General features: G+C 34.5%; 1 protein-coding gene across 1 annotated transcript in view; it reads left to right on the top strand.

The window, feature by feature from the left end:
• NEDD4 (NEDD4 E3 ubiquitin protein ligase) overlaps nt 1-15,772 on the top strand; it is a 94,839-nt gene that overhangs the window by 68,252 nt on the left and 10,815 nt on the right. The window contains 12 exon segments of the mRNA XM_039865518.1: nt 343-445; nt 5,102-5,268; nt 7,136-7,253; nt 7,345-7,512; nt 8,126-8,191; nt 10,694-10,813; nt 12,065-12,083; nt 12,086-12,264; nt 13,325-13,405; nt 13,623-13,677; nt 13,769-13,827; nt 14,857-14,922. Of these exon segments, the coding sequence (XP_039721452.1) occupies nt 343-445; nt 5,102-5,268; nt 7,136-7,253; nt 7,345-7,512; nt 8,126-8,191; nt 10,694-10,813; nt 12,065-12,083; nt 12,086-12,264; nt 13,325-13,405; nt 13,623-13,677; nt 13,769-13,827; nt 14,857-14,922 (1,201 nt within the window).

The following is a 15,772-nucleotide window of genomic DNA, read 5'->3' on the forward strand; positions in this document are numbered from 1 at the left end:
TCCCATCTGTTTCCTTCTTGTTGCTCTTTCCTTTCCCTTCACTGCCACAGATCAAAATCCTTCCCGATCTTCTAGTCCCAACTCAAATGCCAACTTCTCTTTCAAAATTCTCTCTGATCTTTCACTTAAACTTTCTTAGTAGCTTACTTATCTTTCAACAATTATTTACTTATGTATGTTCCATTTTCTCCACCATCTATTCCTTTTCCTAAGTGTTTTCTGCACTGGAATTTGTCTTTGAGGATCCTCTAGTAGTCAGTAGATGCTCAATAAATTCTTCTTAAACGAATGCTTTTCTTCCTAGTGTGAAAGTTTTGTGAATAATTATTTTCTTTTCTACAGTCACAAATCAAGAGTTAAAGGTTATCTGAGATTAAAAATGACTTATTTACCTAAAACCAGTGGCTCAGAAGAAGATAACGCAGAACAGACTGAGGAATTAGAGGTGAGATTTTATAAACATTTGGTTAAACTGAAAGAAAATATCTAATTTCTTATTTTACTATACTGTGAAGAAAAAAATGATTTTATTTAATGGAGTTAATATGTGCAATAAAAATTATTTACCTGGATATTTTTTTTTTTTACCCAAGCATTTATTAAACATTTCTTTCCTCTAAGGATATTTCTATAGAATGAATGACCGTTATTAATGGCATTCTTAAAGGTTAGGGAATAGAGAATACAATATTTGTAAATAAAAACATTTATTGTAATTAAGTCATTAACCGTTTCTAGTTTTTGCATTTTCTTAAACCGTGTCATGTTTTCATTCATTAAAGTAAGAACATAATTTAGTATTTGTAAGTTAAATACATGGAAATTTTGAGGAGACTACTAATTAGGAGCTCTTTTATGAAATGTAATTCCTGTTACTTTTCCTATCATGGTTGGGGTGGAAGACTCATGGGGAAGGAAGGAAATGAGAAGGCAGGGGAGAGAATACAAGTGATCTAGTAAAAAGCCACATTCATTTGGGGCAAATAGAATTTAACATCTTTTATGGGTTAAGGATAAGAGGAAGTCCAAGTCAAGTATTTGGGCAGAACTACATGCTTCTGGGGTGAGTGAAGAAGAGGCAGAGACAATGTATTTGGAACAGAATTGGAGGGAGATTTAGAGACTGGAATCCTAGTTGCCACCGCTGCCACTAGCCAGCCGAATGACTCTGTGTGAGTTGAACTCTTGGAACTTCCGGTTCTTCATTGGCAGAGGACAGGGTTGTGCCAAATGAGCTCTAGGGTTTCTTGCAGCAGAAAGATTTGAAAAGGGGACAAAACATACCCGCCCCTTGAGATTCCTCCTGAAGGATCATTATCATCAAAAGGTAGCATCTTACTCAACAATGTTTACTGAAAGCACACAGTGTATCGGCACCAGTTTGCTTCCGAGGTTTTTTTGTTTATGTGTCTCCCTCAACAGCCATACCTCTTTGTCTGGTTAGGTCTCCAGAAGAGCTGTGAAGCTGAGGAACCTTCCTAAGGGCTGGGCTCTATCTCACAAGCCCACCACCCACCTTAAGAAAGAAAGCTTGAAAACAAGCAGTGCTTTTTTGCAACAGAACTTTCTGGGAATTTTTTACATGCACTAATGAGATTTTACTTTGCGGGGGAATCTATAATAATCAAAGGAAAGAACTTTTTTTCTTTGACTCGAAGTATACAGTTAGCCCTTAGTTTGGCCATCAAAGAATTCGGTATCCTCCCTTACGTCTATATTAGTTTATTTGATTACCTCTGTTTTCTTTTTAGTTTTTCTCTGATTTAACATATAATAATCGTTTTAAATTTTTTTAGATATTTATTGGGCGAAAGTTTCTCTATCTGGCATTTTGGTGCACAAGGTATCTTGCATAATCAAATTCTGTTTGAAATGAAGGATGTCTGCTGTAAAGAAAGAAAATTCTTTATATAGTAACTTAAAAAAAATTAACAGCATTTTATTATTTAGTAACCTGCTCCAAGTTTTGCCCACACGCAGTATCACAGGTACCTTATTCACAGTTCAGTTTCTGTGGGTAGAGCTGCTTCGCTTCATTTTGTGGTCTCATGTCTCAATGTTTGAATTCCCTCAGAATGCACCTTATAATTTCAGTAGATGTAAGCGTGTAGTAGTTTATTTATGAAAGGCCCTAGGAATTCAAACACACGAATCTGTGCTTATTTATATTCTGTGTAGCTAATGACAGAAAAGTCTTGCTTTTGACATCTAGTTTGTGACCGAATATACACAATTCTATTTAAAGAAAACCATTGTAATTTTCATAAGAGAATCACTCTTAGGTACTTTGTATTCCTTAGTACGATAAAGTATGGTTATAATAGATAATTAGATAACATTCGATTTTTTTATTCCTTGCAACTTTCGATTTAGTTGTATGTATTTTACAAGATTAACATCTAATGTTGTAGCTCTGAATGCTTTTTTCTGACTCTCTGACTCCATTAAATTGTGGGCACTTGCATATTAGCTTTGAGGTTAATAATTAAGTAACATTCACTGATATTCTGTGAAGAATATTAGTGGATACATGCTTAATAAGGAGTCATTATTTACAAAAAATAAAAACTCAGTCTTTCTAAAGACTTTACAACTGTACTTCTTCAAACTTGAGATAGATTTTTTTTTAATGTTCTTAATTAAATTAGTTTCCCCTCCTTCTTGGATTTACTTGGATAACAAATTCAATAAATGGAACTTTAAGAGAGAAATCTTTAAGGAGATTTTAAAGAAATATTTTCTGGTACCATATTCCTAGCTCTGTATATTTTTACAATTCTTTAAAGCATCAGTGAGGACCTTTTTATTAATAAATTTCATTAATCTGCAGAAAAACAACCAATGACCATATTTAACAAATAATCATTGTTAGGGGTTTTTTTTGATAGTGAAATATAGAGATTCAATTACATCAACTTACATGCTTTTGAAATTGAAACTGGAGAAGTAAAATCTGATTCAGTATATACAAGACTAATTTTTAGGTATATAGATGCTATATTATGATCATTTAAAGGGAAGGAAAGGAGAAGGAAAGTAAACATAAATAGAGAGAAAAAGTAAGAGGATAGAGGGAAGGAACAGAATGAAATTTGGGCATTAAAAAGAAGTAAAATTAAAGAGATATCAGTTTCCATAGAAGGGATTAAAAGGAAAAATTAAAGAAGAGTAAGAAAGAAAGGGAGTCAGTGTTACTCCCCACCCACTCTCCTTTTCCCAGGATAATTCTCTTCCTTTCCGCTTATCCCTCACCTTCTGTTCTGCCTCAGGCTATATGTAACCCCCACTCCAGGGCTAGCCAGAAGAGGTCAACTTTGCTGTAGAAATCCCTACTGCCAGAACATATTCCTTTCTTTCCAAGCTCTTCTCACCCATCTTTCATTTTTATATCCAGACTTCTGATATAGAAGAATTCTTTTCCATCTTCTAAGCCATCCACCGGCTGGCACAAAACAGTCCTTCAGTGCAGGTTTCCCAGTCCCTAGGGAAAAATAAAAAAAACACCTCTGTATATATTAAGGAAATTATTTTTTGTCTATTATCATAGCACCAAATATATTGCCCAGTTTGTCCTCCCCCCCCCACCACTTTGATTTAGTAGTTTTTGCCATATACAAATTTGGGGAGTTTGTAATCAAATTTATGTCTTCTCTTTATGCATTCTGGGTTTGGTGTCATACTTAATGGCTTCCCCATTCTTTGCATAAATGTTTAAAATCTCCCCAGGTTTATTCTAATACATTTTGGTTTGACTTTTAACATTAAAATATTGCTCCATCTATAACATCCTGGTATAAAGTATGAGGTAACAATCTAAATTAAATTTTTATTATTTTCTAGATAATTTGCCTATTTTTCCTACAAATTTGAAATGTCTTTATCATATACTAAAGTTCGAGTCTTTTCCTGGGCTTTCTAATCTATCATATTGAACTGTCTGTCTGTACATGCTCCAGTGCCACACAGCTTTAATTATTGCAGTGATAATACATTTTATCTGGTAGGGTTAATATCTATGAACTTGAAATTTGCCATGTCTCATTATTTAATAAATCTATACTGTAGTTTTATCAGAATCTTGGCAACTTTATAAATTAACTTGGGCAGAATTGACACCTTTGTGAAATTGAGTCTTCCTAGCCAAAATTATATTAAGCCTCGTCATTCATTCAGGTCTTCTCTTCTGTCCCTTTAGGAGAAGTTTAAGTTTTCTTTACTAGTGTATTTATGTTTTCCTAACCATTCCAGTATTTAGTAAAACTTTTACCTATTTCTTTTTCTGTTTTGAGGTTTTTATAAAGGCATGTCATTAATTCGTTACACTTTTCAATTAGTTCCTTACTCTAACTACCTAGCTTAGGCTTTATAATATGTACGCCCTCACTAGTCTCAGAGGAAATTTCCAGTGTCTTCCTAGCATTTAAAGCAAAACAAAACATAACAAAACAAAACTTTCTTTCTTTAGCTGCTTTCTGACTTGACCAAAATGCTTTCCTTTAGGCCAGAGGAGAACAAGAAAAGTCAGATCAGAGAATCATAATGACTTTTCAGTCATTAGTTCACTGTAGCAATTATTTCTAAATTATTTGCCCTTCCATATCATCCTCTTCTACCTTCACCTAATGATTTTTTTAGGTCTCAGGTCATTATCGATTTCCACTCTATCCAAGGTGCTTTCTCTGTGGGAAGGCCATACCCAAGAGGACAAGACCCCACCTGCCCTTCATCCATTTGTTTATAATTTAGAGAAAAACCTTAGGTTACACCAGTTTAAACTGTGCTTTTCAATTTCTCAGTACTTTCCATCATTGTTTGTTTAAAAGTTTTTTCTGTCCTTTTTTTTTTATCTGTTAGATATGTTTTGAAACTCTTTTGAAGATTTGTAAAAGTTTCAAGCAAAATTTAAATGTTTTCATTTTCCAAAAATGTCTTTCTTATCATAAAATATTCATATTATGCTCTTAAAAGTTGACAATGTGCTTATTTTATCTTTGTATAATTTTTAGAATGGGATATGCTAAATCACTTTTGAAATGTCCTCATAATTTATAAGGTTAAAAAAATCAAGCACAAGCATAATTGTTACCATTCTGTTTTTCAGCCTGGCTGGGTTGTTTTGGACCAACCAGATGCTGCTTGCCATTTGCAGCAGCAACAAGAACCTTCTCCTCTACCTCCAGGATGGGAAGAGAGACAGGATATTCTTGGAAGGACCTACTATGTAAACCATGAATCTAGAAGAACACAGTGGAAAAGACCAACCCCTCAGTATGTGCTGGTGGCTTGCACATTTGTCATCTGAATACATTTTGACCACTAACTTTCATTTTAAAGTCTTTTCTCAAATGCATTCACAATAGTATAGGAATCCATAAACTGCAAGAATATCAGGATTTTTATGACCCAAGGCTTAAAAATGCTATCATAGCTGTTTCTTTTTAAAAATAATTTGATAATATTCAAAATTATTTGAGTTACAAATCCTACTCTTCTAACTGCTTATTTTAATAAATTGTCAATTATGTATGTTTTTAATTTTATGTAGCCGCAAAGGGTACATTTGTCTCTTCAGACAGATTTAGAAAATCTTGGAGATGTTTTATAGTTTGTTACTAAAATATAATAAAATATCAATTTTTATAGTACATTATTTTTAAAATATAAATTATTTGTAAAATATAAAGGAGTCAATAACAGGGATCTTTTGTAAAACACCATTTGCCAATCTGATCAATGTATACATAATTTCCAACATACACAGATCAAGGACAGAATAACCTTCAGGCTCTTCTAATCTATATCTCCTCAGTGACATTTTTTTTTTTATCATCAGACTGTATTTGTGAATATATATTTACAAATTCTCCCATTATTCATATTTGTTATCAAATATCTCTCCACTTCTTTTTTCTTATAATCTTATGAAGTCTTTCTTTAGTCTTCTGATTTTTGATGCAGACTTAAATTTTTTCTTATTTGTCCATTAACCTTCTAATTTTTAGCTTTGGTATTTTGTATCTGATATAGCCCAAGCCCTTTCATAAGTATTTCCTGTTCTCAAATCCTACCAAAACAAATCAGTGATCCATGGCACAGAGGCATTGATCTCTGCAGAATAACATACGGATTGCAAAACTGAAGACATTAAAATTCTGCAAAATTGTATTGCGTAACTCAGTTATATGGCAAGCCTGACGTGAGCAGAGTCACATTTCTTTCACTATAGTTGTTGTTTTCAGCTAGCCAAAATCAAGAATTCATAGGGGAGAAATCTGAAGCCTTTCTAGAATCATCTGTCAAATTATGTTTTCTCCAGCAATAGTATAATAAGAACTGGTCCTCTCACTATCCTGGGCTTATATGGCATTAAATAAATTAACAATAATTTTATTATTAAATATTTGTACAAAATTCTTGGTCTGATGGTCTGGTTATAATAAATGCAAATAACTAGAATAATATCACTAATAAGTGACTGGGATAATTTAGGAAAAGTACAGTGGAAATGATGTTTGGTAGCCCCGTGCCTTTCCTAAACCCAGACATACCATTCTTATTATCCTTTTTCACACCAGGACCATTACTATATATGATCAAAAACAGATGCCATTTAATTTGTTGTATATTAAGTTTTTAATTGTAGTGTCCTTACACTGTCATTCTGCCTTCTACTCTTGGCTTAAGGTCAATTAAATGTTACTGATTCATGAAGATATATATGCAACTCTTTAAAAGCTTCCTTTTTATGAATTTTCTCAAACTGCATTAGATTTTATGCTAGTAATAACATGACAAATTAATAATATAATGAAATTTTTTGTGAAATTCTCAGATATTCATTCATTCAACAAATATTTTTGAGTACCCATATGTGTCAGCCACTCTCTCAAGCACAGTGATGAACTAAACTATCTGAGTCAAACATGTTACACACTTTCACAAAATCTTTAACTCCATAAGGTATTCTGAAGGTACTAATGTGCCTACAATTTAATTTATGCATATTGAAATAGGCTTTGGCCAAAAACAATAAATTCCGATCTAATATAGGTATTTTTTAAATGATGACAGAATATTTGATTATCATTTTAACTCTCTTCGGACATGGGTGATAGTTTTTATACTTCTAATATAGAGACAGCCTAACAGATGCTGAGAATGGTAACATTCATCTGCAAGCACAACGTGCATTTACCACCAGGCGGCAGATATCTGAGGAAACAGAAAGTGTTGACAACCGAGAGTCTTCCGAGGTAAAAATAATTTACTTTTTTTCGTAGCTAGATGCATGTGATAGCCATAGATTAAAATATGTGTGGCTTGAGCTTATTCTGTTCATTTTAGAACTGGGAAATCATAAGAGAAGATGAAGGCACCGTGTATAGCAATCAGGCCTTCCCATCACCTCCACCATCAAACAGCTTGGATGTTCACCCTCGTCTTGCAGAAGAGTTAAATGCCTTACTCACTGTTTGTGGAAATTCAGCCACTGGCCAGCCAGTATCCAGCTCAGTAAGATGCTCTTAGATTTTGTTGTAGCTTCAGGATTTTATATTATGTATGCTATTCCATTTGGTGTCTAATTTTTACATAGAATTTTGTTTCCCCCCTCAACCCAGGTTTATTGAGATATAATTGACATTTAACATTATGTTAGTTTAAAGTTGTGCAACATAATCATTTGATATATGTATATATTGCAAAACGACCACCACAATAAGTCTAGTTAACATCCATTACCTCATATATTTACAAAATTTTGTTCTTGTGATAAGAAAAACTTTGTCTTAAATGGCATATAGTAATGTGTTAGGGACTTTGGGATTTTACAGCATGGTCATTTTTGAACTATTCCCACTAATAGTATGGAGCAGAGTCTTGGATAATCCAAATGGTCATTGGAGTCCAAATATCCATTATGCAGTTCCCTTCAGGGAGCGAACCCACTGCCAGGAGCACCACCTGGGGCGGTGTCAAGAGCAGCTGCATGCTTTCATTCACAGTCTCCACGATCACTTCCTAACCAGCGTTCTTCTTCTGCTCCATCCTGTGTACCCCCACTATGTTATCTGCCATTCAAAGACTAATTTAAGACCTAAAGTTATCATTCTTTTTTTAAAATAAGAATCATTCCGGCAGAAGAGGCAGCTTACAAGCCTATACTTTTGAGGAACAGCCTGCACTTCCTGTGGTGAGTTTTATCCTCTCCCCACAATCATCAATAAAAACATAAATCTCAGCAACTTTTTTAAAAAAACTGAATACGACCTTTGACTGCCTAGCAGAGTATCAGTTCAGCACAGAATCTAGGTTCTGGGGTATGAGGTGCAGGGGAGAGAGTAAATTGGGTAGATTGTCCCTTTAAAGACCAAACTGGAATAATGGCCTCTCCCACAGTAATTAAGCCAAGTCTCCGAGTGCTAGTGACTGTAGATGACTTCCGGGCTTGTCAGTCGAAGGGCTGTACTGGCTGGAGGTCTGCTGGAGGCCACATACAGTTCAGGCTTATGGTGTCCAGCTGTCTTTTCACTGTACTTGGCCATTTCTGCCCCATGCATGAAGAGTCATGTCAGGGTTTGGTCCCTCAGCCAGGTGTGCACTGGTATCAGCAGACTCGGTGTCCAGGTTGAAGTTTATTAGTTCCCCTTCTCTCTCCTCCCTCAGTCTCACATCTGCTAGTCAGCAGAGGCCTTCTACTTCCTCAACAATAGCCTTCTCAACCATGGCCCTGAACGGATCAGAGAACTTAACAACTAACTTCATATCTGGACCGTTGACTCCCTTTTGGTCTCCTAACCCCCATCTTCCTGACTCAACAGTCATTACTTTGAGTTTCTCTCTTCCTTGCATGGCCTCTACATGTTTTTTAAAACCAAATGAAAACTCTCAGGCTCCCAGCCCCTTCAGCTTACCTTTCTCTTTATCCGCCCACAGATGCCTCCTGCTGCTGTCATTCCCGTGTGCTCTTTCTTCCAAATGCTGTTCCCATATCCGAATTTACTCCCTCTTCTGGGTCTGTGCCCATTCCATTTCCTTGGAATGGCCTCCTTACTTTTTCCCCACCAACCACGTGTCAGTTTGAGTGACAGTCTATATATTAATTTTGAAAAGTGGGATCGTTTTTACTTTTATGGAAGTTTCAACAAAGGAGTGCAGAGGCTCAAAATTCCTCAACCCAAGAGTGACTCATTTGTCTAAAATGGTGGCCCTACACTGAGAGGGACACAGACCCTGTGCTGAGGAAGGAGTGGGGCACCCACCTGTGCAATTAGCCTACTCAATATTGACCATCAACAAGAGGGTGGATGCCACAAAAGACTGACCTCACCAGCCTTACTCTCACTTATCGCCACTTATCTGGCCTTCTGCTTTAGACTGGAGCCTGCTTAAGGGAATTCCGTGGTCTTTCTCCCACTGCACTTTGTAATGTCCTCCATACAATGAAATTGTTGAATTTCTGATTGGCTGACAAGCATTCATCCAAGAAACAATTTAAATTTACCAGATGAGCAACAGAATCTAGAAATGATTTATATTTTATGCACTGGAAAAGCTACTTCCATGCCTTTTTTGTGTCCATAAATTGATTAAAGTCTTTTTTTTTTATATAGCTTTCTTCAGTTATAATTCACATACCATTTAGTGAGCAAATGAGTTTTAGTACATTTATTTAGCTGTACAAACATCACCACAATCAAGTTTAAGAACCCTTTTATCACCCAAAAAAGTTCCCTCAATCCCAACACCTATTCTCAGCCACTTATCTGCTATTGCTGCAATTTTGCCTTTTCTAGAAACTTCATATAAGTGGAATCATACAGTATGTAGTCTTCTACGTCTGGCCTCTTTCACTTACTGTGATGCTTTTGAGCTTTATCCATATCGTTGCATGTTTCAGTAGTTCACAGTGTTCCTTCGTGAAGATATATCTACTACATTTAATTTTCTCACCAGCTGTTGGACATTTGTAAAGCTAGGCAACTTTGAATTCCATTGTTTTGTAGACTAACGGCTCATGATAACTGTCAGCGAGGTACATTTACCTCCTACATGTCTAGAGAACCATGTATCTAGTGAACAGAATAGTGGTGAAAGTTTTTATGTATAAGATAGGCCAAGCCTCGAAGAATCTGGTTCAAAAGACAAAAGGAAGGCCAGATCTGGACTATTTTTAAATAAACCTGGAAATAACCAGTCCTCTTTGTTCATTAATAATAAACAATAAAAACAGCACCACCCTGGCTCTTACAGAAAGCAGGGGTAACTTTTGAATTGGCATGTATGGGTGATAATTTCTCTAGTTAGACTTCCTGGGCTCGAATCTCAACTCCACACCAACAAAGTATCTATTAAGAAATTAATTCAATTTTTTAAGCTTGAATTTCCTTGTAAGTAAAAAGGGACAATAATAGCAATTATCTCATTAAGAGCTGTGTGGATGTTAAATGACATGATCTATGTTATAGCATTTAGAGTATGGTTGTTATTACTGTCATGTTTTACTAGTGTTTTCACTCTCATCATTATTGTCTGTTCTGGTTTTCTTAAGTGAACTGCCGTATACTTTATTTTGTACACTTTAAAATATGATTTAAAACATGTTTCATTTTAAAGAGAGCTAGCAGAGAAAAAGAGTTGTCTTTTTAAAAAGATTCTTATTAATATTTAATTCTCCTGTTATTCTTCACTTTAGCTGTTGCCTACTTCATCTGGATTACCACCAGGTTGGGAAGAAAAACAAGATGAAAGAGGAAGACCATATTATGTAGATCACAATTCCAGAACTACTACGTGGAAAAAGCCCACTATACAAGTACCCTGCGATCTATCCATTAACTTGTTTTCTTACATAATTTGAATGATCATATTTCTGGGGAAGCTATTACATCACTTTGTGGTATATACTGGATGCTCCTAGCATCTTCGAATTCTTTTCTGACATTGGTGCTAAGTGTCTGTCTGCTCTTTCCTGCGGACCTCTCTTGTGCATGAATTACCACTTGTTATTATGTAAAACAAGTCTAATTGGGAATAAGAGGACAAAGTCAACGATCTAGTCAATTGGGGGGTAATTTTTTAATTTGAATGATTAAGACCATTGTTTTGCTAAAAGCTACTTTTAGTGTTTTGTATCTATTAATTTGTGTTCATGGCACTTTGTCCTTGGCAACAGTAAGTATTTTTGTAATATTTCTTTGTAAGTATTTAAGAAAATGTTTATTTTGTCACCATTTCTCTTATTGGGAAATTTTTTAGCACTGAAAAGTACAGAGAATAATAGAGCAAATACCCATTTAACACCCAGAATTTACTACCATTAACAAATTACCGTATTTGTTTATAAACATTTTATTTTTAAAAATAAAATCTTACAGATAAAATGAAATTCCTTTTAGCCAAGCACTTGGTCCCACTGCCCAGAGGGAACCACCATGTTGAGTTTGTTTTATATACTTACACAGAGAGCTAAACAATGCAAAACATTGTTTATATCCGTGTGTTTCAAATTTTGCAAAGGTGTTATATTGTAGAATTCTAAATCTTTTTTGCTCAATATTGTTTTAAAACACTATCCATATTTTTTTATATATGTAGGTCCAGTGTATTTCTTTTAACTACTACCTAATATTTCATCAGGTGAATTTATTACATTCCAGTTATCCATTTCTATAAATGTATATTTGCCATTCATTTTGTCTACATAGCATTTAAACCCACTTCTGTATATGGGGAATTTCTCATTCTATGAATCTTTTGAGGAAGCAGAGACAATCTCCTTCTGTGGTTTCTCCTGTAGCTGGGGCCCAGGCCCATGGACCAAGCCTCCTCAGTCACATGTACCCACAAAAACTTTGTTAACCGGCATCTTACTGCTCAAGAATTAGCTGAGAAGTTATAACTATATTTTTTTAAGTTTGACAAACACCTTATTAGAAAAATGAACCTCTGATGTTTATGCTATTTATAAGTGTGTATTCTGTCTGCAGGTTAAGTTACCTTTATAACCATGGCTATTTGTGTGTTCTCTATAAAACATTACAACATGATTTAATTAATGTGCTAGGCCACATTGGAGACCAGTCACAGCCATCAAGCCAGAGTTCTACAAGCCCTCAACCACAGGTTCCCACAAGTGATTCAGCACAGCAGGTGATCCAGCCGGCTGAGATGGAGCAAGGATTCCTTCCTAAAGGCTGGGAAGTCCGGCATGCACCAAATGGGAGGCCTTTCTTTATTGACCACAACACCAAAACCACCACCTGGGTAACTTTAATACTCTCCAGTTTAAATTCATAACAATAACAATAATAACCTCTTATGGATAGTTCTTTGTAATCTTTAAGTGTACATTAGTATAACCTACATTTCCTAGTATTCATTTAAAGCTATGTTGAATTCTTAACAGTGTTATTTCTATTCAGATGTTTGTGGATGTTTTTAATATTTTGGGGCTTGTCATATAGACATTTATTTCCTATTTCCAGTTTTTAACTCACTATCATAAATGCTTAGGAAGATATTTACTAATAATTCTTTATCTTTATATGGGTCTTTATAATTCCAAAGTACTTTTGAATCCATATCTCATTTAATATCCAGAAATCCTTGTGAGGCTAGTACTTTTAAGGTAAGGCTTAAAGTTTTTTGACTGTTGGTTCGCCACTAATAGAAAATTTACTGAAAATCAGCAGGAGGTGAATAGATTTTGATTAATTTATTTAAGAGACCAGTGTACCTAAATAAAACTAAGATAGTTTAATGAATTATTGAATAAAATAATATTAAAGTAATAACATGTGAATTAATCCAAATAAATTGAATTTTGTTCTCTCAACAATTTGATTGACTTTAATAACCTTTTTGAGTTACCTTCAAAAATATTAATAAATCAACACTTTAACAGATAGGTGCCAAAAAGCATGTTCAGGGCCTCAGAAATAACATGTGGTCCAGTTTACTGTCCCATTCTTTCACTAATTTTTATTTAGAGAAGAGTCCTATGTAGTGACACAATCCCTAAAGAGAAGGGCAAAATACTTTGAATGGTTTCTGTGAAAGAGATGATTAGTTAACACTGAAACTCCTCTAAGATCTGAGAACTGAATATTGTAAGCTGAGAATGATAGATTTTACACGGAGAAACTGTTATTTTACAGATGAAATAAGCAAATGAAGTAAAAGTGGACTTTTTTTGCTATGAATATTATAAAAGTAGACTTTTAAAAGAGAATATTTTAAATATCCATTGATATTAGAAAACATAGTAACAAATTGGCTTTCATAAAATTTGTGTGTGCCATGCTTTCTTTATTTGCCAAAAAAGGAAGATCCAAGACTGAAAATTCCAGCTCTTCTGAGAGGAAAGACATCGCTTGATTCTTCCAATGATCTGGGGCCTTTACCTGTAAGTTTATAGAACTGCCACCAATCTAACTTGGTTATCTCAAACATTTTGGAATACAGTCATTATTTAACAACTGTAACTAATATTATTAAAGTGTTGATGCGTTCTACTAAGAATGAAATATGCAAATTAAAGTAACCATATAACCAATGCTGTTTTTCTACCCATACATCTAAAACCCTTTCCTAAAATAATCAAAATACATTCTCCATTATAGCCAGGATGGGAAGAAAGAACTCACACAGATGGAAGAGTCTTCTACATAAATCACAGTATGTGCAGCATGATTTTTCATTATGTTATTTTTTGTAATATTGAATTTTGTACATGAGAATGAAGAACATCTTTTTTCTTTCTTTTCAGATATAAAAAGAACACAATGGGAAGATCCTCGGTTACAGAACGTAGCAATAACTGGACCAGTAAGTCTCTTTGTACCAGTGTGTTCTGATGGGATTGTCCTCTCACCTGTTTCTTCAAGGGTAAATGGTCAAGGGCATAACCCTACATGCAGTGAGAGTGAAGCACATTTGCAGTTCTCTCCGTCACCACCCCTACTCCAGGTCTTAATAATTCTTACTCTACACAATAGCTTTGGGAAACTAGTGAGCCAGGCAGTCAAAATGCTAAGGCAGTGGGCTGCTGTGCTCAGGCTGGTACTTGCCATTGTCTACAAAGGATGTTGGCAGTCCACAGCAGATTAGAGAGGATCCAAGATTGTACCAAGTGAGGAGGCAGACAGTGCCCTATCCATTCCAGGGTCATGTCTTGAACTTTTTGGCAGGAATCGTTGTATATATAAGATAGAAGATATGACACACTCATATATATATGATATGTATATACAACACACTCAAGCCATGCATGATGTTTATGCTACTCGAGTCAGGTTAATAAGAAAATCATTATCTTCTTTATATATCGACTTTTTTCGTTTTTTGTTTTTCAGTTTTAAATGTTTTCTAATTCATAAAAATAAATAAAATTGAATATACAGTTCTTTTAGATTACTCTTTCATCTCCATGTTTCATCTCCAGTCTTTTAAAATAATAGATAAAAAAGGCAACTCCTCAGAGTTCAAGGAAAAAGTACATTTTTCAAATTGTTCCCTTAATGGAGAAATCACTTTGAAAGTCTCTTTAGAAATGGAAATTTTCATTTCTAATATTTCTCTACTTGGAAAAAAAAAATCCTGTGTCTCTGGCATGTTGCATTTCAAGAATATCAAATGATGAAAATTACAGCCATAGGAATTGCTGAATACAATTTTAACTTAAACAAAAATTAAAATCTTTAAGTTTTATATTTGTTTTTATTTAAATTAAACTTTTGTTTCCAAATATCCTTTTTTAATGCCTTTAACTTATGTTAATAAAATACCCAGAGAGAAACTTTTTCCAAAATAAAACAACCTAAACCTTCTTTGTTTTTCCAAAATTTTCAACTCAAGGCAGTTCCCTACTCCAGGGATTACAAAAGAAAGTATGAGTTCTTCCGAAGAAAGTTGAAGAAGCAGGTTAGTGATACTTATAATGAGTTCTTAGGAATGAATGTTATATACACCGAAAGTAATGGGAAATGCATTTTAAAATGGATGAAAGGGATCAAAAAAAGGAAAAAACGTAATAAAGAATTTATTCTATATTTGTAACAACTTTAGTTTCTTATAGGGAAAGGATGCCTTTTATTTGATATATCATTAGAGACCACAATTATTTTATGTCTTTATTTTTTAAGATAACTTGTAATCTGGAAAAATAGTATTAAAAGTTTGCTTTTAAAGAGCTCTAACCTATTTTTCTAGTAGGGTTTGTGGGTCTTGGGCTTTGTAGAATCTGAGCAACAGTAGCTCAGGAGATTATCTCCTGGTCTAGTCTTTGATTGTGTAGGAGGAGTCTCTTGATTTCTTTTTTGCTTTGACCATTGTTTTCCAGTGATAGTCATTTATTCTCTACAGCTTCAAATATAACATATTACTACCGCATGATTTGAAAATACAACTGCAATTGGAACAGTGCTCTTGTTGCTTGTCTCCTTCTGCTGATCAGAAATGTTCACTACACTTTTTTTCCATCACCATAAATTCAAAATGTTTGGAGCTAAACTCATCATCTACTCATCTATTTCATTTCTGTTGGTGATGACCGTTTTTTTAATGCCTTTCTAATTTGCTCATACTTTTCCCCTTTCCCTGCAGTTTAGGAATACTACCACTAGGTGGCTATATTGGGTTACACTTTCTTGCGTTCTAAGCCGGAAGCCTGCTTTTCCAAAGATTCAAGATGGTGGGTCTGCTACCACAGATTTTTTTCATCCAAAATTTAACAAGAATGAAATATAGTAGTTATTTGGTGTAAATATTTTAT

Source organism: Pteropus medius, unplaced genomic scaffold (assembly GCF_902729225.1).
Source record: "Pteropus medius unplaced genomic scaffold, Ma_sr-lr_union100, whole genome shotgun sequence".
In the NCBI taxonomy this organism is placed as follows: Eukaryota; Metazoa; Chordata; class Mammalia; order Chiroptera; family Pteropodidae; genus Pteropus; species Pteropus medius.